The sequence below is a fragment of the Candoia aspera genome, chromosome 15, assembly GCF_035149785.1.
Source record: "Candoia aspera isolate rCanAsp1 chromosome 15, rCanAsp1.hap2, whole genome shotgun sequence".
NCBI lineage: Eukaryota > Metazoa > Chordata > Lepidosauria > Squamata > Boidae > Candoia > Candoia aspera.
The window spans coordinates 3940166-3962941 of NC_086167.1; the positions used below are offsets into that span (position 1 = coordinate 3940166).

At 47.7% G+C, this 22776-nt stretch overlaps 1 protein-coding gene across 1 annotated transcript; it reads right to left on the bottom strand.

Moving 5' to 3' along the window:
• Positions 1-1340: 1340 nt before the first annotated feature.
• Positions 1341-16902, bottom strand: LOC134505872 (2'-5'-oligoadenylate synthase 3-like). The gene is made up of 9 exons (XM_063315810.1): positions 16697-16902; positions 15562-15844; positions 15184-15296; positions 14293-14413; positions 13972-14141; positions 11785-12011; positions 10492-10639; positions 2426-2597; positions 1341-2223 (listed from the first exon to the last, which is right to left on the bottom strand). The coding sequence occupies exons 1-9, from the start codon at positions 16877-16879 to the stop codon at positions 1736-1738; spliced, it is 1905 nt and encodes a 634-aa protein (XP_063171880.1). The 5' UTR covers positions 16880-16902; the 3' UTR covers positions 1341-1735.
• Positions 16903-22776: the final 5874 nt, after the last annotated feature.

Below are 22776 nucleotides of genomic sequence, written 5' to 3' on the forward strand. Positions count from 1 at the left end.
CCAGTGATTGCCACTGAAAACTCTAGGCCTGGTAGAACGCCAGCCATGTTAGTCTATGGCAGCTAAAAATAGGACTCTGGTGGCACCTTCTCCAACGAAACCATTTTATTAATTTATTTTATTGAATTTATTCATTATGCTCACCAATTCATGAAGCTGATGCCTTTCAATAAAATTTGTACCAGATTCCTTCTGATTAAAAAATTGAGTGATTGTGATGACCGGGGATTACTCTGCCAACATCTCCTCTCAGATTCCATGGTCAGCTTAGGAAGCTGTCCTGGTATTTGGAGACACTGGGGATCCATGAACTAGCTGAAGAAATCCTGCAAGCTCCTTGGCGAGAAGCAGGGTATCAGCTGGCCCAGAAATGTGCAATTTCTCCAAGTCCCAGATTTATCTTTCCATTCTGCAGTGGGACAGGAAGCTCTATCTGTGAGATTGCTTGCCATTCATCCCCACAACCCTGAACAGCAGCTTCAAGGGCAGAAAGCAGAGTTGCCCAACCGCATTTGCACAACCCAGGGTAATGAAACCCATTTGCTACACTCACATTGGGTGTTCTGTCCAAATAACCCGCTGGACAGCGTAATGCAACTCCCTTCAATGTGATTTTATTTAATTTTTATCCCTCCTTTATTAGTTTTATAAATAACTCAAGGCGGCGAACATGCCTGATACTCCTTTCTCCTCCTCCTGTTTTCACCACGACAACCCTGTGAGGTGGGTTGGGCTGAGAGGGAGGGACTGGCCCAAGGTCAGAAACAGATATAGACGCCAGACTTCCGTAAACAGGGACTCCTCCCCCTTCCCCCCGTGCTCATCTTCAGGAATTCAGCACACCACTCAAAGGCCAAACGGTACCCTTCCTCGCCCCCCAAGGTTAATGTCCTAAAACATTAACAACATGAGCCTAAAACATCGGAAAGATTCTTCACAGTGACCCTTCAAGGCAGGCTAGACTGAGACAATTATGGGCCCAAAGTCAGTCAAGAAGCTTGGCACTGAAGTCCAAACCTCTCTGGGATAATTGGATGTGGCTACCTTTGCACAGAAAGTGTTATTGAGTCAACGAACCACCAGGTCAAGTTTTATCTGTCACTTCCTAACGTGGTAACTCCAAATCCCAGGCACCGAGGCTGAATGCTGTATTACAGAAATGGGTACCACGGAACTCACAGACATCTTGATAAACAAGAACAGCATCTGTTATTTTAACATTTGGACATTTATTGCAAAATTGTAGCGTACAGCTGCTTCATCGTAAATGCAGAGCGAAGAATGACTACGTAGTACAATTCTTCTCTTCTACAGTAATGGGGAAAACTCTCAGTCAAGGTGTAGGATGCAGGAACAGGGTCACTCCTTGCCCTTGGGCTGACACAAAAAGAAATTGGGCTGGGGGGGGGGGGGCAGGCAAATTCAATCCCACCAGGCATTGACATTACAGAATTCCTGAAGCCACCTGCAGCAGGCTTGTATATTTTGAAGTTAACACTTGACATGGCTGACCAAAGAAGTAGTGGGGGTGGGGTGGGGGGAGAGAGACAAAAGCTGGAATGTCCTTATAAGCAATATCCAAACCAGGTCAAGATCGGGGTCATTTCTGTCATTACCAGGGACTGAGCCCTGAGCAAGGGAGGCTGCTTGGCAGTGGCAGAGAGGAGAGGGGAGCAGAGGGTGAGAGCCAGCAGCTGTGAAGCACCACCAGTGATGGGGCGGGGGGGGGGGGCAACTATCCACAGAGGCTCGGCGCCCCACCCCGTAAGCGCGGATTCAGAAAAACGGTGCCATGCGGGGCAATGTTGTAATCGCAGAGTTTGCGGCCATCCTCCAACGTTTGCCCTTCGTACGAAAGCCAGAACTCTTGGGCATTCTCCTGCTGTTGAATTCGGGCTCGGAACTGCAACACCGCATCAGAAGGCAGGACGTGGTAAGTGCTGGTTCTGCTGTTGGGGTTCCTCAGGAAGATGGGGATGGACTCCTCGTTCTTCACGATGAGCAGGAGGGTGTCTCCCGTCTGCAGCCCGTACTCGGAGAGCTGGGCAGTATCCCGGAGCTCAAGGTGGGTCTTCTGGCAAGCCAGCTTCTGCTGGTAGGGCGGCACCGCAGTCGTGTGCCTCACCCGGATTTTGAAATCCCAGACGGTCGCGCAGGCTGAGGAAGTCACGGAGTGAAGCTCGCCTGTCAGGAGTTTCACGGTCAGTTGCAGCGCCTGGAAAGCAACAACAGATGATCAGTTTGATCCCGGGTGGGGTTGGGTGTGCGAGTCCCGCCCGCCAGCCCTCCCGAGGACGACCCGCGGCTCTGGAGCCCCGGCCCCGCTTCGAGCAGCCCCAGGACTTCCGCCGCAGCTCCCCCCGGCGTAGAGGCTCGCCGCCCGGCTGCCCGCGCGCGCCGGTGCGCAACCCGCCCGCTCCCTCACCATCTCCGGCCGCCGGTCCCTCGAGCCGCCCAGCTCCGCCCAAAAGAAGCACTGGCTGCGCCGGCGCCGTCCGCCTCCTTTTATACGGTCCACCCGGCTTTCCAGCGTCCGGCGGGCGGAGCATCGCAGGAAAACAGAACTGCCCCGCGCCGCGCTTCCCCGGCGGCGAAACCTACACCAGGAAGCGAAAGCGAAAGCGAAAGCGAACGCCGGCAGGGCACGGCACGGCAGGGCACGGCGGGGCGGGGGGCGAGGGGTTTTCCCAGCCGGAGGGGAAGGGGCAGCGACGAACATCTTAGGCGGTCGGGAGAGGTGAACAAGTGGGGTTTCTGTAAGGCCGCCCGGGGCGTTAGACTTCGGCCGGCGGGGGATGATGGAGGTTGGAGTCCAACCTGTTTATGAGGAGGGGGTCGGGAACTGCCCTCCCCCCAAAAGCAGGCGAGCGCAAAACGGGCTGTGGGCTGGATCGTAGGCGGACAACAGCCAAACCCGACGAAGCTGAAATTGAATTAACTCAACCCATCAACCCGTTTTCCTGCCACCTTGCTGACAGTTGCAGGGCGACTGTAAGCAAGGGTTAATATTGAAGTATGAATGTTTTATTATTTTTATTAATCTATTAATAGTATTATATTAATAATATAATGATTAATATTGAGTTAATATTGAACGAGATTGAAAAGATCCTTTTCAATCTCATTGCATTCCTGCCCAGCCTTCCTTGACCAGGTGCCCTCCAGAGGTGGAAGCCAACCTGCAGCGCTCCACTCGGGGAGTGCTTCGGGTGATTTGGGTGGGCAAACCGGATCCTCAAGGATCGCGCATTGGCTGGCTCCCGTGGACTCCGGCCAAAGCGAAACCATTGTAGCTCGTTTGCTTCTTCTCCTTTAAGTGGGAAAGAGCCGTTCTCCAAGTTCAGGGTCGGGAAATCACCGGATAGTGTTCCTCTTCCTGCCGGCTGGCTTTGATGTTGATTAGCTGGTCAGCAAGGAAAGAAAGCCACGTTTCAGAAGTCTGGCTGAGCCTCCTTTACCTACAAGTGATCTGCCTCAAAGTCATTATGTCCCCTTATTCTTGCAGAAAATACTTTGCCCCACAGAGGAAGTGAAATGCACAGTACCTTTCCAGGGAAGACCATCCCTTTGTGGAGCACTCTTTCTGTCACCAGTGGGGGACAGGGGTCCCTGAAAATTCCCTGCTAGAAGGCAGGATTTCAGTAAAAGAACTATTTAAAAGTGGATTCCTGATATTTTGAGGCTGGAGATAGGCAAAAAACAGAGATCTAATGCAACTTAAAATAGGGGAAAAAATCAGCTTTTCTAAAGTAAAAGTTTCTGCCTATGCAGATAATGTGGCATCAACTCTCTGCAGTGACTGTCCCCTCCCCCGAAAGAGCCTTGAATACCACCCACGTCTTACCCACTCCTGCCTACTGTGTCTTTCTATAACATTTCATTCCTTCCACTTTTTAGTTCTCAGATGAAATAAGTGTTTAAAACACACTTAAAAACTCCAGTGTTACAAATTTTATGCTACTTCCCTGAGCCTGCTTTATCCCAGCTTTCTGATGTGTTTTATTAGAGACTCCATGCTAGCTGAGAACGATGGGGGTTGTAGTGTGGCACAACTGGAAGGCACTGGAATTCAAGAAACTTGCCTCCTGCCCTGTGCTCTCCATCAGATTCCGCATTCAGCTGTTTTTCCTTTTGCTCTGCAGTGGTAGCAAAGAGCAACATGATGGCTGTATTTAGAAATTTTCAGCAATTCCCAAGCTACAGTCTGGGAAGGTTGGCACAGCCCTTCCCAGGCCAAAAAAAAAACCCGCTTAATTTACTTGCAGCTGATTTTAGTTTGTTGGTAGGTGTTAATCAGATAGCCTTGCCTTTGCTCAGATGTAGTTTTTAAATCCAGTTTGACTAAGCTGGTGGGGGAAATAGTGCATATGCCACTATCTCTTTCTTGCATTAAGTATGTCGGGAGAGTGGTGTACTATAAAATACTCTCTTGATGCTTTTGTTGACAAAACAACAAAACCCACCGTGTGCTAGAGAGCCTCGTGTGCTAAGAAAGCCATGGCAGTTTGGTGCACACAACCAAAGGGGTTGGCTGCACACATCATGTGAATCCTGTTGAATATCCTATTTGTCCGACAGAATGATCCAAAAACTAAGACACTTTCCGCAGCTTGATAGGCCACCTTTTGCTTGATGTACTCAGGCAGAGGGTGGATGTGTGGATGTGTTTTGATGTGTGTTTTGCCCTATAAGCATTGTGAAGCATGTTTCTTCTGGGATGGAATGCCTCCCAGTCCTGATGCCTAACCACACAGGGTTTTGGAGACAGGGTGAGGGTGATGTTCCCACCAATAGCCACCCCCGCAAAATGACCATTCTCCTCAAGGGATGATTGATGCTTGGCAACTTCTGCAGGGATTGAAACACCTTGCAAACGGAAGTCCTGCATGTGAAAGGAACTGCATAACCACTGCAGGACAAAACTGGTATTTGGAACACTGGTAACTGGGTTGTGATGGCATCACTGAACAGCATGAGGCTCTGTTCATTTTTTGACTGGATCAAAACCAACATCTGGCAATGCCCAAAGACTGAACAAGCATGTCGGTCCCTGCTGGTTGTCTAGAACTGCCCTAGCATAATAGAACAAAACTTTAGCTCTGCATCAGCTTTTGCAACATACTATAGCACCCCCAGCCAAAAACACAACCAGCTCTCTTGAGATGACAACTTAAATCTCAGCCAGCATGGCCTTGAATTCACAATTTCTACTAAACCTGAAGTGTTGATAACGAAAAATAGTTCAGTTTTGAAATGCACAATCAGTTGGATGGGCTTGGCTTACATAAAAGCATGCAATCTATATTCTAAGAGGAAAGTTGCCTTTGAATTGAGCTTGGCTCCTGGGGAGTTTGTGGATGTAGCCATGCAGTTTCCTTGCAAACATACAGAAATCATTTAACATTGCCTTCTTCCAAGACTTCAATCAACATTTCAGTTTCGCCTACAACTCTGGGGTTTCCTGGTTGTCTCCCATCCAAATAACCCTGTCCAAACTTGTTTAGCTTTCTAAAATCAGCCGAGGTCAGCTAGCCAGTTGAGAAGTAGGCAGGTGGGTGACTGACTGGTAGCTAGATAGGCTGAGAGTGAATATGGAACAGGCCCCTCCGGATTTCTAAGCAGCCCTCTCGGAAGTAGTTTGCCGCTGCCGTCTTCCCAGGGCTGAGGGGAGGAACTGGCCTGAGGTCACCCAGCTGGCTTTAGTTGGATAGATAATTTAGGGAAGAAAAGGAAGTTTGGGTTGTTCCTTTTATTTTGCTGTGATGGAACGTCAGCATCTCCAAGACTTAAAAAGTTGGACCAACGATACGTGTTTACTTTCTGATTATAAATTGGCCCTTAAATGACATAATGGAATGAGTAGCCAGTATCACTGTAGGGTCGAAGTTTAATGCTGTCTTTAAAAACTGATTTGTCTTCTATGTTTTTCTTACCTTTTTTGTCTTTCTCATTTTGTTTTCATTTTTTCCTTTATCGGAAGGTACAATTTTATCTGTATATTGAAGCAAATAAAAAAGTAAAAAAAGCATTTCAATTAAAATGAAAATAGCTTGATGGCAATTTTTGGAGGTCCTCTGGGGGTACACTGAAGGGCTCAGATTTTGTCCAGGGGCCCCCTTGGTCTGCCTGTAGCTTCTGAACTATTGGAAGGGCCGGAGGAAGCCTCAGAAGAGAAATAAGTGAAAGCAGGAAGAAAGGTGAATGGGTGCCTAATTCCCCGAGTTTTCCCAAGCTCTAGAGTTGCTTGTTTACTCACCTTATTTACAAGCTACCAATTCCTGAAGGCTCTGGGCAGCTAACCCTCAAAAGACATCAGAGAGGGGAAAAAACCCTTTGAATGTAATAAACTCTCACCCATAAAATATACTAAATACAATGGAGCTGATATTTCAGCCGATGGACGGGCAGATCAAAGTGTCCCACAGATAACCCAGTTATGCCCAAAGCAGCAGCTGACCTCAGTAAAATGTGCATGGTTGAACATTTCCATTGCTGTTGGCAGCATGGATTCTGGGTCCCTTAACTCTGATGAGCCCCTATAATCGTTCTGGCAGCCCCAAAGGATACCACGTGCTGAAGACGAGGAAGAGGCGTTCGCCAGAAAGTCAGACGGCGGGCCCTTTACTCACCCGCTGGTTTTGCAGAATGCGTAGTCCCAGAAACTAGCCCAAATGGTCATGCATTCTCAGAAGCAGAACCAGAGTTGGAGGAGTCCTTAGAGATCATCTAATTCAATCCCTGCTCAGTGCAGGATCTGCTGAATATCAGAGTTGAAAGGTCACATAGAAAAGCTGAGAAACGATGAGGTAAGTAATCGTGTACTGCACTGTACAGCAAGGCATGCACAAAACACCTTGGTTGATTTTCGCAAATTTCTAATTACCTTCCATACAATTGTAGGAAATTATGAAGGAAACATCATCAAAGTGGACCAAGGAAATGAGGATTTTCATTTTCTGGACTTTACAGAAACAGTTTGTCACGTTCGCCGTTGCGATGTTTGATTTACATCGTACCGTTTCGCATGCCCTGGTGCTGACGCGCGTTCCGGCTGGGAGGGAGCTGCTGGGAGACCTTGTACCAGGCTTTCTATCTCTCTTCATGGGGATGGAATGTGTTTGGGTTATCGTTTGTTTTCAAGGTCCTTTTTACCCGCTGATTAGCAGGACTCGTTAGGAGCACCTGGGATGGGGAATTTGAAACAGTTGTACGAGGGGGGAGGGATTACATTCGCACCGAGGGTTTTTAGTTTGTATTTGGCGCGCTTTTGCTCATTCTCAGCTTCCTTTGTACTTGCATGCTATTCTTAAATAAGCCAGATTTGATTCAAGCTCTTGCTCGTGAGTCTGAGTACAATTTGGGATAGGCAACCATTACACAGTTGGAGAGGAAAAACAAGGTTCCCCCACTTAAACTCATGCACAAAATGCTTGTGAGACGGATGTGGCTTTGCCACGCTACAACATGCACAGGAGGTTTGTGGATTCAAAAGCAATAAACGCATAAACGAGGTAAAAGCTGAAGAAGTTTATTAAGCAAAGCACAGCAAAAGAATAACTTTAATTGCAAAGCATAATGTAGGCAAGAAACATCTCTAGACCAAACAATAAAACAGGATTCAATCAAGGAGTATAAACACAGGACAAAATCCCACATCCCTTCAGTAGCTGGGAGCTACAAATGGCTTCTGTTATTCTGAGAAAATATAGTAGAGCACCAAACAAAAGCTATCTTCCCAGACACTAAAAAGCAGCAGAACCAGTCTGGTAGCACTTTTTCCAATGAACACATTTTATTAAAATTTATTCAAAGGCATAAGCTTTTGTGAGATACCACTCACTTCCTCAAATACACGGAGGGGCTAAACTGGGCACCGGTATACAGTGGGTGTCAGGGACGTTGCAGAAAGCCTCCCTAAGTACGTGAAGGATTACCAGGCAGCTAACCTTGAGATTAAGGCAGGACTGAAATTAACCCTTAAATCATACAAGGCTCTTGCTGTCTAAAATAAAGGTAAAAAAAGATCCAAATTGACCCGTATAGTATTGGTCTATGGCCTATCTGCACTTTTTTAAAAATATTTTTTATCCCGCCTTTATTGCTTCATAAGTAACTTGAGGCGGCGAACATACCTAATACCCCTTCTTCCTATTTTCCCCACAACAACCCTGCAAGGTGGGCTGGGCTGAGAGAGAGTGACTGGCCCAAAGTTGCAGCCCTGGGGTGGATTTCACAAGCTCCTGGTCTTTCTGCCACGATTCCACTGAACTCCACTCCTTGCAGTGCCCAATTTTCCTTGGATATAGTAACATCCTCAGACATTTCCTTAAAGCAAGCACCTTTATATGCAATTTCTTAACATGAATATATAAAATACACACCAAGATAAACAAAATTACTACAATTGTAAGAAGCATAGTAACCAAACACAAATCTAAGTTGGACTGTAATGATGAATTTCATTGTTGGATTCCATCTCCCCCACCCCCCATGTCCTACCAATGATGAACGGTGGTGTCTTCCATGTCCTGAACTCCTCAAACAAAGTCAGTTTTTGAAATCATGCCTTCATCAGGTTCAGATAGCTTCTTTATCTTGGTACTTCCCGATTTTCCCATAACGTCTGAGCTCCCGAAGTGCCATTAAATGCCAAAGGGAATGCAAAGTGCCGTTCAGCTGCTTCCCATCCCGTGTTTTAGATCCACGTAGGGTCTCTTCAAATTAGAGTGCAATAGGACTGTTCTTTTTCCCAAGGCACTTCCAGCTGGAAAAGACACAAAAAGGGGGCATTTGTTGCTCGCTGATGTCTGGAACTCTGAGAGAGGTCTGCCCCCTTCTTTACCCCCTCACCCCCGCGACTGGAGAGCCAAGCCTTGGAATTCAGCCACCCCGATGCAGGAAGAGAAAGTCTAGCTCTGCTCTGGGGAGACACCCTAAAACAAGCCCGGGTCCCATTTCAAAGCCAACCATGCTCTGTTCAAATTTTTCACAGTGGGAAACTGAAAACTGGCCGCACCCTGAAGTGAGGGAAAAAGCACCACAAAGAAATCTCAGGAGTCTCCCTTGGAAATTCCACCCACATGCTGGAAGTTGGGTGGATTTACCATGGCTTGTTTTCACTGTGGTTTTTCAACTAACCCTAACAGTTACCACAGAACACTAAGGTAGGAAAACCCAATTCCAAAATTACAACGCTTGGATCGATACATCAAACCGCCCTGAGACCAAACACAGCTTACTGAATTTGGCCACAGGAAGGGAAGGTCAGTTTGTGACTTGGCCAATTTGTGCTTGTTTCCCCCCAACAACCCCGCCCCCAACTGCCATGCATCTTGCTACTTGCATGGCAGTTGTTTTGATGCTTTTGAACTTTCCATCTCAAATGCATTCAGGCCAATTCCATTTGCTTTTCTGCAGAGCCTGCTTGTGTGTGTGAACCCTCCTGCTCTCTGGGGGAAATTGGCTCCCCCTGGGAGAAAGTTTTTTGCCACCTTCCCCTCTCGCCTATGTGTATTTCCTCATGCAGTGTTGCAGCTGGCAGAAAGTGAACTTCTACCTTTGAATCTGAGGGAAAATAATTAATGTAGTTTGCTTTTGGTTTAGCATGTTGCACAAACCCAATTAATATAGCTTTAAATCAGTTTATTCCTGGAAGTGAACTTTCACCTTAGAATTTCTTGGTGGGGGCGGAATTATTTCTGAACTGGAAAATTAAGGTTGTCCTTCAGTTCCTAGTTAATGGCTATTTCCCAAGACTTTAGGTTTTTTTGGTGGAAAAGCAATGCAAGTAAACATATTGTCCTAACAGGCAGGAACCATGCCGAGACGAGGAATAGGTCTCTAGTGTTTTATTACTGCTACATTAGATAGAAAATCCTAACAAACTGAAGACGCGTGGGAAAACCCAGACAGATAAACCCCAAAAGTCAAGGTGGGTCTGTTCTGTGTCCCTTTTCTATAAATCAGCACCTTTTTCATCAGCGATTGATTTTGCAAAGGGCAGAAGGTAAGTGTTTTTTCTGGTGATCCTCAAAAGTATGAAAATTTTTGGGCTAAAGCAATGTGCACATCCAGTTATCCTGCAGCTGAATTACTGATCCAGGATAATGCAGAAACAGCACTATGGAATCAGTCCCATCCCTTTTTCAGGTGCGTTGCATGCAAAAAATGGGCAGGGTTTCAGTCACAGGGTCACAACCACCATCTTGACTTTTCTGCCTCCCCCTACAGATGTCCTTGACATCAGCTTTTTGGTTTCACTCCACTCCTTCTCCCATGACTGCAACATGGCTGAATCTGTAATGTGGAACTTCATGGCATTCAAAGCAAGATACTGTCTATGAAACATTCCTTCCCTTTCACCTCTTGCATCTGGGGAAAAACCAGTACAGTAAGTCAGGGATGAAGCATCTCTGTGTAGACCCTACCCTGTTCTAGGTTTCTCCCAGAGAAACCCAGCAATTAAGCAACTTCATAATTTTTTTTCCTCACCGGCACAACCCAGGGTTTAACAAGAGAACCATCTGGGTTCTGACAGCATCTCAGGGAAGCAGAATACGTTGCCTCTTTTGCAAGCAGATCCCAGCGTTTTCCCTCTCCGATGTTTGCAGTTGGATCCGCTGGATCAAGGATGACTGGCCTAAAGTCCAATAAAGAAAGTTACAGCCAGAGCAGCTTGGCGACACCTGCTCGGGAGTGCAGGCCCTTGGAAATTTCCCAAGTTTGTTAACATATTTAGATTTCAACATGAAAGAAGTGGAAAAACTTACTAAATACTTCACTAGAGAGAATACATAGCATGGCATAGCATTTGCCATCATGCACCATGTTATCTGTTGTCCCTACCACCCCAATGGCATACCTGTGTCTGTGGTCTGCTCTTACCTTGAGTCTTTCCAGGGAGCCTTTACAACAGACACACTAAATGGAGAATAACTAAGGCTGGGTGTTCCCCCCAGCACATCCAACCAGGTCAGTCAAATCCTTAACGGTAGCCTCCATATAACATGCTAAGTTCAGCTAGCTACTTCATGGCTTAGCTTGCTGTGCAAACCCAACCAGTTTGGTTATTTATTTCAGAATATTGTATGGGGTCAGAAAACTTCCTTAAGCACTTAACTCACTCTCATTAAGCACTGTGTGGAAACCCAGCCAAAAGCTTACTGAAGCCGTGCACTTCATACTTGCTAGGAAACATTTCTTTCAGTCTCCCCTGCAGTAACTGAGTATTTGCCCTAACTTCAGTATTTGCTCTCATGTTGCTCTCAATAGCAACAGCATGGCCCTCTTCCCACAACACATTTAGCCCAGCAAGCCAGTTAAATCTCCTTGGTGGATCTACCATCACACAATTATGCTACCATAGCTGGGTTGCAAAAATTCGGATAACCACTATAGGGCAGCAAAGAGCTATGTTTGCTGTCTTCTAGCAGCCACCAGATCCAGAAATTGTATCCCTAGTTTAGATTAAAGTCAGACCGTGGCTAGAACTTCATGATTATCCTTGAAGACATCTTTGCAGAGAGAGTGGGGAAGCTAGGAAAAAAACCCAATCTCTTTTCCCATTGCTCTGCAGATTTTCTATCACAACTGCTTTGCTCTCACCACTCCAAAAAGGAAGAAACATTGATGCATAAGGCAACCAAAGGAAGCGACATCTCAGTGGGGGGGGGGGTTGCATTTTACTCCAATTTGAAAGTAAGAGCTGTTGCAAAATCCACATGACAGATCTCATCACTGATTTCTGGAAAATAACTGACTTGGAATCCACGGTGGGAGACTGACCTTTGTTTACTGAGCTGGGCATGTAAGTGCTGCTTGATGATCTCATTCTCAAAGCCATAGTAGTTTGTCCAATATATGCAGATCTGCGTATGTCTCTCAATGAGCCAAAGGACCGTCCGGAAACCCTCCGCCATGCTGAAACAATCCTGTCTACTTCCTTGCTCCCAGGCATAGACGGTCAGTAGCTCAAGCGCATACTTTGGGGGTACCGACTTCTGCTCTGGCAACTAGTGCGTATAGAAGAACATCTTAAACAAAACCCACCGCAGTATTTGAATGATGAAGCAATAAGAAAGACTATCTATGGTTATCTTATAACTAATTAGCACCATTTTAAGACAGATACACTTAAGCAGGCTTTATTTGAGTCTATCTTAAAATGGTGCTAAATATTTTTTCCCAAAACATAAAACAGTCAGCGAGAAGCAGAGCTAATGCAATTGATCTGGAAGCTCTAATAATCAAAGTCAAGAAGCCCAGTGAAAGAATGATTAAAGCTAAAGTGGACCAAACTAATGACAACAGGTCCAGCAACCAGCCTTAGGATTGGCAATGAAGATACTTAAGTAGTGGAGAGCTTCTGCCTTTTAGCATCAACCACCAATAGTAAAGGAACCAGCAGTCAACATCTCAGACTAGCACTCGGTAGAGCAGCCACAAAGGCCTTGGAAAAGATATTCTGATGCCAGGATGTCTCCATACCTACAAAGGTCAGAATCGTGCAAGCCATGGTATTCCCTGTGACACTCGATGGAAGCAAAAGTTGGCCCTTGAAGCAGCAGGAAAAAAAGAATATTGACACTTTTGGGGACACTTTTTACTGAGGATACCATGGATGGCCAAGAAAATAAATAAAAGATCAATGGAACAAATCAATTCAGAGTGCTCACTCCAGGCGTAAATGACCAGGGTCAAACGATCATATTTTGGACCCATGAAGCAAAGACCCAGCTCCCTTGAAGAGTCTTTAACACTGGGAATTATGGAAGGAAAGAGAAAGGAAGATGACTGGTAGCAAGGCGGCTGGCCTCTAGCAATGTCTAACCCCACAACTGAGATTTCTTGCTTGCTTGAACTCAAAACCAAATTCTGTTCAAAAAGAATTCTCTGAAATTTTAACTGCAACTTTTAAGAAGGGATTTTTGTTGTTGTTGCTTTTTCTATTTTCTTTTCTGCTTAATTAAATAACCTCCCCCGACATTAAAAGGGGTACACAGTAATCACATCCCTTTTCTATTTTGGTAAAGGAACAGTTTAAGTGGCAATTCATTACTCTCATCAATACTGGTGGGCTCACACTGAACGAATGAAAGAAATCATCCAAGCAGAGGTTATGCTTAATGTAAATACCCAAACTTCAATTCTTGTATGTTTCTCTCCTATCATCTGAAACATTTCTGAGATCCTAAGGAGAGTATGTGACATCATCAAGCTGTTCCTGGTTCTTGGGCTCAGCTCCAGGATCTGGCTAGCAATCGGATTTCATAACCTCCAGCCCCAGAGCTTCCTAGATGTCTTCAAAATTGTGGGTGCAGCCCCCAACACATCCAGGAGCTGCCACTGAAGCAATCTTGTTAGGACCACAGAGAATGACTGGCTTTTTCCGTGGGCTGGGGTATAAGATGCTGCCAGAATGGAGTGTGGTCCCATTTCTTTAGTGTAAGAAGTTAAAAGTAAGCTTTTTAGCCTGCATTCTATAGTGCTGGGTTTCGGTTATTTTTAACAGATATACAGTACTGAATTTTAAACTGAATTTCAAGCAAGTGGACCACCACTTGACCTTGAGTGATCTTGGAAGCTACAGGATCAGCCCATCAGGCAGGGAAGCCCCTGGGAATTTCAGAACTGTTGGCTAAATGGAAAATTGAAAAAAATATCCTAGAAGAAAAGTAATGGTAACAATGATGGAAGTATAGTTTGCTCTTGCGTTCTTCCATCTTGGTCAAGCCTTCAGCCCTGGGATTACCTGGTGGTCTCTCACCCAATTACTAATCCCCCCCCCCACTTTTCAGCCAAGGGCTGCCATGATAATTCATCAAAATGCAATAAAATTGTTTACAGTACCACAAAGTGCTGGGGATTTTTTTTTCTTAAGAAAGACTGACTCAGCTACTCTCCTAGAAACTGTTACTCGGGGAAAGCAGATTCCACGAACTGGGACCCTGAGCCAATTCTTCAGCAACAGACCTCTTTGTACCAGTACTTCACCAGGCGGATGAGGTTCTTCAGCTTGGTTGGACGATCCACGACGAAGTTCTTTTGCAGCTCGGTGAAGCAGGGAGAGAACTGGCCATGCTGACCGGTGCTGATCAGATCAACGTACATCTGAGCGCTGGGCCTGGAGCGGTCATACTGGCCTGTCGAGAGAAAGTACAACTAGGCCTCAAAAGCCTTTTTGAAACTCTCCACCAACTTTGTGGACAGAGAAATGGGGCAGAGGATTTTACCAATTTCCCAGTGGAAAAGGGAACTCTTCAACCATTTCAGAAAGGCAAGACTAGCACTGACAGCAGCTTGGCTCCTGAGGAGGCCTGGGGAAGGGGCCCTCCTGCATCTTCTGCTGGGACTGCAGGGAAACCGGAGAAGCCAGGACGGTGCCGACAGGACACTCACACCCCTCCTTGGGCACCTTGTTACAAAAGGGGTGTAAGGGCAGCCCTTTCCACCCAGAAAAATGTCACCAACATTCTCTCTTCCTTTGAAATAACTGCAAAAAGGAAGGCTTTGCTCTATAATTGAGCAAGAGCAGACTGCAGAATGCAGTTTTTCTGCCTGTTCTTAAACTAGGCTGACCACACGTACCATTTTGAACAGGACAGTACTGTTTTTTTCACATTTCCCGACCATCCCATTGTTTTAATATAAATGTCCATTTTGTTCCCTTTTTTAAAAAAACCGGTTTTTAAAAACAGGAACTCCTCCTTCGGCATCCCCCTTCAGAAAAGCGCAGTCCAAGAGGCAGGAGTGGGGGAGGCGCAATCAGTTTTGCCGGTGTTCGTGCCGAGGTCTTTTTTTTACTCTTATTTTTGCAGCTTCTCGACTGCTTCCTCAGCGCTCCCCCAGCCTTCTCCCCCTGCACCCAGCCCCTTCGCCCACCCTCTCCTTTGTGTGTGTGTTTTTGGCCTGCTGATGCCAAAAGGGGAGTGCCTGATGGGGTCGCTTTAGTGGCTGATTGTCCTGCGGACTCTGGCAAGAGAAAGGCACGGCAAAGCTGCTTGCATTGGCGGCGGGAGCGGCACAGCAGCAGCTCTTCCCGTTTCTCCTGCCATTTGTTAATGGCTGCTTCCTTCTTTTCTCCACCACCCTCCCTGCTCCCGATAAATCACATTTGTTTGGCAGTTGCTGCCACAGCTGCCCACAAAGTGGGAGAAAATGCTCCTGGATGCTGGACCGCAGTACCCGGCCATCGGTGCGACGGCCTTTGGCTCCTTTCACCACCACTCTACCGGCGATGTGACGGAGCGTGAGGCGGGACTGGGCATCGACCCCTCCGCTGACACTGGCTTGGGAGCCTTCAAGCCCAACCCCAGCAGCCACGAGCTGGCCTCCCAACGTCCCGTTTTCGTCTCAAGGAAATATGGTCAGCCTATCTTAAATGCCGGCTTGTTTGGGAAAGACACAGTAGGCGGTGGGTCTTGAGGACTTTCTGAATTGCTTTCTTAAGCTACCCACATCTACTTTAAAGGAAAAGCAGGCCTAAATGCTCTCCATCTGCCCAGTGCTCCCTCCCCAACCCTAGCTGGGGAGTGGCTTCCATCACTCAGCAAGAAAGCTCACCTAGGGTGTCCAACGCTGGCAGGACGTCAACGTCAATGTAATCCTCTGACTCATTTGAATGCAATCTGAACTGGAGCACACGAGGGTTGGGCCACTTGGACTTCTCAAAGGAGACTTCCAAATTCAGCTCCTTCTGGCATTCGGTGAGCTTACTTTCAATCAGCTCAATGATCCTCTTCCGCTCCCTTTCCTGATCTGTGTAACTTCTGAGGACGTCCAGAAACAGCACCAGGTCAACATCTGAACCCTGTTTCATTGTTGTGCCTTTTCCCAGCGACCCTCCCTGGGAAAGGAAAAAGGACGGTTTCACACACTGAGTCTCCTGGGCATTTGCACCAACAGATATACACAATATATGCAGATTCAATCACCTATTTGACAGGATAATGATGATAATGATTTTTTTTTACCTAGCACACCACCAAAAACAACTTTCCTGATATAAAGCCTGGACATTTTCTGAGGGACCTTGGCATCAGGGCCATCCTAGCCCACTGGATAATCCAGCTCACGACCCCCAGAGTCTAACTGCTCTGCTTGGATGGGAGGCCACTAGGAAATCCTAGGATTGCCAGATAGAAAAGTTGCAAAAATGGTTTGAAGAAACCAAGGATCAACCACTTCTACATTGCTGTGACTCCTCGCGGCCGCCCCCCCCCCCCACCATGGATGTGTTCTTTAAATCACCAGGAGGTGAACTCATCTCAAGGATTTTGTGAGAGCCCGGCAGGGAGGCTGGCTGGGGAATTCTGGGAGTTGAAATCCACCCATCTTAACGCGGCCGAGGTTGAGAAACGCTGCCCTAACTGCTTCGGACGACTCAGATACCAGGTCCATTGGAGAGCGGAGGGGCCGGCGCCAGATGGGAGGCGGGGGAGCTGGCTTCCTCCGGGGCTGCCTCCAGCCCAGTGGGTGGCCACCCGGTTCCAACAGCACCTTCGCGCCAGATTTTTCAAGACAAAGCCCCAAAAAAGCCGAATCAGGAAAGCTGGCCCAGTGGTCGCGGGAGGCCGTCTCCCTCCCCCGGGCAGGGTCGCTCCCCGGCCCAAGCGTCTGCCTCCCCGCCCGACCAGCCCGGGCCCCTCTCCCCCTCTCCCCCGCACCCCCCGCCGCCGCCGCCGCCAGCGCTGCTTACCACGACGACCTTCCGCACCTTCGCGCGGCCCCCGGGCGCCTCCTGGAAGCAGCGCTCCCTGAGGAAGCCGCAGATGAGGTGGACGGCGCGGCGCGCCTTTGCGAGGAACTCCCGGTCGGGCTGCAGGTGCTCGGCGTGGAAGGCGTCCAGCCGCCTCGCCCAGACGTCGCAGAGGGCCTCCATGGCAGGCAGCGGACGGCCAGGCCACCCCCGCGCTCGCTTCTCGCCTGCGAGCAGTTTCGTTTTCCCCGGCCGGCCGGGAAGGCGGGGCTGGCGCGGGCGGAGCCGCCTCCGCCCGCGGCTGGGAAAGACACGGCGGGGGGGCGGGGGGCTTTCCCGCTGATCCCTTGGCTGGGGGGAGGGCGAGTTGCTGCCCCGAGGGGCCGTCCGGAGGGTGGCAGCCCGGACAGGGCAGCCCTAAGCTGGAGGCCTGAATCCTCCCGTTCGGAGGTTCGTGCAACACCCCGAAATAAGGCGGCTAGCTGGGCTAAGCCATCACCACCCCCCCAGTACCAAGCTAAAACAAATCGAATTTGGCATGTGGTTTTTCACTGACCTGGTTAAGCATGTCGGGTAAAGGTTACGTGGTATCTGGTAACATTTGCCAGAAATTTATACCACGTTCGTACCCCTTGGCTGGGCTGATAAAGCATGCTAAATCACGGATTCTTTAGTCATGGCGTTCAGAAACACCACAATTGGCAGGAATTTCACCACATATTTTAAGTACAAATCAAATTCATTTATTAACTGTATATCCCTTTTCCTCCTGTAGATCAAGGTGGGGTACACTGCATTCCTTTCCCCCCTTTTCCCCCATAACAACAACCCTGCAGGGTAGGTTGGGCTGAGAATGAGAGCAACCAGCGGCTGAGGGAGAGCTAGAACCTGCATCGCCCAACACTAACCACTACATCACTCTGCTGTCCTAGTCCACTTAATCTAAGGGGGGTTCTCAGCCAGGGTTCCTTGGACCGCTCGGGTTCCGCGAGAGGTCCCTAGGGGCTCCCTGGGAGATCAGGATGCATTTTAAAAATTATTTCAAATTCGGGCAAATTCACACGAAAGAGGGAAGTTTCTTTCTTTATTTTCAGTTTAAGAACACTCTTCACGCATATCTGCAGGCCTACCCAGGAAACGAATAGAATAATTTTGCATCTCCTGGCCTACATTGGAGCCTGAATGGGCAGGGGTTCCCCCAGGCCTGGAAAACAGTTCCAGGGTCAAAAGGTCGAGGAAGGCGGATCCAAACCAAACAAGCTATGTTGTCCCCCTCTGGGTTCACACGTTGACCTACACCGGCGTTGCTCAATCGTCTTTGAATACACTGCAGCTGGCTGGGTTTATGCCTCCCGTAACTGTCCGTGGGAACGGCCTCGGGAGAGGGGATGCCCACAGGGTGTGATTAAAAAAAGTCAAGATGGCGGCCACAAGGGAGCAATTTCCCTCAGCAAAACTGTGTCTACTGTACTGACCCCTTGAGCTGCCCCCTCCACTCGGCCTCGTCTTCATTTCGAGCATGGACAGAGTGTTTTTTTTATCTTCTTTCTTTCACTCTCATCTTTCCACCTTCAGCAAAGGATCGTTACCTTGTCGTGGTGCTGGAGCTTGAGCACCTCAGTGATGCCATGAGCTAAACCGTGAAGGGCCACCCAAGACGGGAAGGTCATGACAGAGAGGTCAGACTAAATGCGATCCCTGGGGAAGGGAATGGCAACCCACCCCAGTATTCTTGCCGTGAAAACTAAATGGATCAGCACAACCAGAGAGATGTCGGTATACCATCGGAAGATGAGACCCCCAGGTCGGAAGATGGTCAAAATGCTACTGGGGAGGAACAGAGGATGAGCTCAACTAGCCCCAGACGTGATGACGCAGCTAGCTCAAAGCCGAAAGGATGGCTAGCGGCTGACGGTGCTGGTGGTGAACGGCGAATCCGATGTTCTAAGGATCAACACACCATTAGAACCTGGAATGTAAGATCTATGAGCCAGGGCAAATTGGATGTGGTTATTGGTGAGATGTCAAGATTAAAGATAGACATTTTGGGCGTCAGTGAACTGAAATGGACTGGAATGGGCCACTTCACATCAGATGACCACCAGATCTACTACTGTGGACAAGAGGACCAGAGAAGAAATGGAGTAGCCTTCATAATTAATCGTAAAGTGGCTAAAGCAGTGCTTGGATACAATCCAAAAAATGATAGAATGATCTCAATTCGAATTCAGGGCAAGCCATCTAACATCACAGTGATCCAAATATATTCCCCAACCACAGATGCTGAAGAAGCTGAAGTAGAGCAGTTCTATGAGGATCTGCAGCACCTACTGGACAACACGCCTAAAAGAGATGTTATTTTCATCACGGGAGACTGGAATGCTAAGGTGGGCAGTCAAATGACACCTCGAATTACAGGTAAGCATGGCCTGGGAGAACAAAACGAAGCAGGACATAGGCTGATAGAATTTTGCCAAGACAACTCACTCTGCATAACAAAAACTCTCTTCCAACAACCTAAGAGACGGCTTTATACGTGGACTTCACCAGATGGACAACACCGAAATCAGATTGATTACATCCTTTGCAGCCAAAGGTGGCGGACATCTATACAGTCGGTAAAAACAAGACCTGGAGCTGACTGTAGTTCAGATCACGAACTTCTTCTTGCACAATTTAGGATCAGACTCAAGAGATTACGGAAGACCCACAGATCAGCTAGATATGAGCTCACTAATATTCCTAAGGAATATGCAGTGGAGGTGAGGAATCGATTTAAGGGACTGGACTTAGTAGATAGGGTCCCGGAAGAATTATGGACAGAAGTTGGCAGCATTGTTCAGGAGGCGGCAACAAAATACATCCCAAAGAAAGAGAAAACCAAGAAGGCAAAATGGCTGTCTGCTGAGACACTAGAAGTAGCCCAAGAAAGAAGGAAAGCAAAAGGCAACAGTGATAGGGGGAGATATGCCCAATTAAATGCAAAATTCCAGAGGTTAGCCAGAAGAGATAAGGAATTATTTTTAAACAAGCAATGCGCGGAAGTGGAAGATGACAATAGAATAGGAAGGACAAGAGACCTCTTCCAGAAAATTAGAAACATTGGAGGTAAATTCCAGGCCAAAATGGGTATGATCAAAAGCAAAGATGGCAAGGACCTAACAGAAGAAGAAGAAGAGATCAAGAAAAGGTGGCAAGAATATACAGAAGACCTGTATAGGAAGGATAACAATATCGGGGATAGCTTTGACGGTGTGGTCAGTGAGCTAGAGCCAGACATCCTGAAGAGTGAGGTTGAGTGGGCCTTAAGAAGCATTGCTAATAACAAGGCAGCAGGAGACGACGGCATCCCAGCTGAACTGTTCAAAATCTTGCAAGATGATGCTGTCAAGGTAATGCATGCTATATGCCAGCAAATTTGGAAAACACAAGAATGGCCATCAGATTGGAAAAAATCAACTTATATCCCCATACCAAAAAAGGGAAACACTAAAGAATGTTCAAACTATCGAACAGTGGCACTCATTTCACATGCCAGTAAGGTAATGCTCAAGATCCTGCAAGGTAGACTTCAGCAATTCATGGAGCGAGAATTGCCAGATGTACAAGCTGGGTTTAGAAAAGGCAGAGGAACTAGAGACCAAATTGCCAATATCCGCTGGATAATGGAAAAAGCCAGGGAGTTTCAGAAAAACATCTATTTCTGTTTTATTGACTATTCTAAAGCCTTTGACTGTGTGGACCATAACAAATTGTGGCAAGTTCTTAGCGGTATGGGGATACCAAGTCATCTTGTCTGCCTCCTGAAGAATCTGTATAACGACCAAGTAGCAACAGTAAGAACAGACCACGGAACAACGGACTGGTTTAAGATTGGGAAAGGAGTACGGCAGGGCTGTATCCTCTCACCCTACCTATTCAACTTGTACGCAGAACACATCATGCGACAAGCTGGGCTTGAGGATTCCAAGGCTGGAGTTAAAATCTCTGGAAGAAACATTAACAATCTCAGATATGCAGATGATACCACTTTGATGGCTGAAAGCGAAGAGGAACTGAGGAGCCTTATGATGAAGGTGAAAGAAGAAAGTGCAAAAGCTGGCTTGCAGCTAAACCTCAAAAAAACCAAGATTATGGCAACCAGCTTGATTGATAACTGGCAAATAGAAGGAGAAAATGTAGAAGCAGTGAAAGACTTTGTATTCCTAGGTGCAAAGATTACTGCAGATGCTGACTGCAGTCAGGAAATCAGAAGATGCTTAATCCTTGGGAGAAGAGCAATGACAAATCTCGATAAAATAGTTAAGAGCAGAGACATCACACTGACAACAAAGGCCCGCATAGTTAAAGCAATGGTGTTCCCTGTAGTAACATATGGCTGTGAGAGCTGGACCATAAGGAAGGCTGAGCGAAGGAAGATCGATGCTTTTGAACTGTGGTGTTGGAGGAAAATCCTGAGAGTGCCTTGGACTGCAAGAAGATCCAACCAGTCCATCCTCCAGGAAATAAAGCCAGACTGCTCACTTGAGGGAATGATATTAAAGGCAAAACTGAAATACTTTGGCCACATAATGAGAAGACAGGACACCCTGGAGAAGATGCTGATGCTAGGGAGAGTGGAAGGCAAAAGGAAGAGGGGCCGACCAAGGGCAAGGTGGATGGATGATATTCTAGAGGTGACGGACTCGTCCCTGGGGGAGCTGGGGGTGTTGACGACCGACAGGAAGCTCTGGCGTGGGCTGGTCCATGAAGTCACGAAGAGTCGGAAGCGACTAAACGAATAAACAACAACATCTTTCCACCCTGAAACAGATGCAAGGATTGAATTGGGGTGGTTGTTACATACCACTTGCACACAGGGCTGCAACTGGGGGGGGGGCAAGTGGGGCATGTGCCCCGGGTGCCGCACTGGGGGGGCACCAAAATGGGTGTGGAATCCATGTTTGCCCCGGGTGACACAGACCCGAGTTGCAGCCCTGCTTGCACAGCTATCTAGGACTCCTTCGAGGCTGCAGTGGTCTACAAGTCTGATAAATAAATAAGCAAACAAACAAATGAGTTAAAACTAGATGTGAGAGGTATGTCCCAACTTTCTTTCCAGTTTGTCAACAACCCCATTCAGATGTGACCCAGGTGTGCAAGAGAAGACGGTGAAGCTGCACACACTCAGGGCTGTGTCTCCACTCACCCGTGACTACAATCATACAAAGTATGGTGCCTCCTCCCTTTTCTTTCTGCCATGTCCCCATCATGTTGCCTTCTGCTCATCCCCAGCCCCTGAAGGCAGCAGGCGTTAGTCACCCTTAGCTGCACCAGGGTCAAGGTAATACTTTCCCCAATTCCTGCAGCATTCAAGGTCAGTGGTAAAGTCGTAGGAGAAAATACGGCACTGATTAGGACCAGTGCAATAAAGCAAAAGCACTGTCTCCTGCATTATCTTCCCTGTCAGCTCAGCCACAAAACATCCAGGCACCAAGGAGAAGATACTGGCGGGTGGGCACAGGCTAAGGACCATTAACAGTTCCACGGCTGTTTAGAAAGGAACTCTGAAAATGGAATGCTGCTTCTTGGTTCTCTCAAAACCACAATGTCTCTGTAGTCCTGACCTCATTGCCTCCTGTTTCCACCCTAAGTACTTCACTAAACCCCTGATGTGCCGCTGTGTTCAGTCCAATACTTTGCTGCTAGAATAAATCACATGTATGTTCTGATTTGCGTCACGTGGCCCTTTTAGGTTCACCTGGCTGCTTCCGGTACTGGAATAAACCATTGGTTTTGGTGAAATTCTGCGCTGGTCTCCAGTTTTAAGTGAACTCTTGGGGAAATCCGTGAGAAAACAAAACCTTCCCGGGTGTACAGATTCCTTGGTGTTGTCCCTCACAGCTCTCCTGCTTGGGGAGGGGCAGGGATCAGTGCAGGGGCTGTGGGGCTGTGCCAGAGGCCGGGGAGCCTCCAGAAACCGAGCCCCTTGGGGAGGGGGGCAGGGAGGGACTGCCTTTGGGCTTTCTCAGAGTTTGGGGCTGCCGGGTGAAACCCGCCTGGTCTTTGTTCACACATTTGGGATGCCAGAGTCACCATCG

Coding starts and splice junctions, on each gene's coding strand:
- LOC134505872 (XM_063315810.1), bottom strand. CDS start 16,879: ATGGAGGCCCTCTGCGACGTCTGGGCGAGGCGGCTGGACGCCTTCCAC. Junction 15,297..15,561: donor GCCAGCGTTGGACACCCTAG/GTGAGCTTTCTT, acceptor TTGGGCTTGAAG/GCTCCCAAGCCAGTGTCAGC. Junction 14,414..15,183: donor GCCGTCGCACCGATGGCCGG/GTACTGCGGTCC, acceptor TTTTGTAACAAG/GTGCCCAAGGAGGGGTGTGA.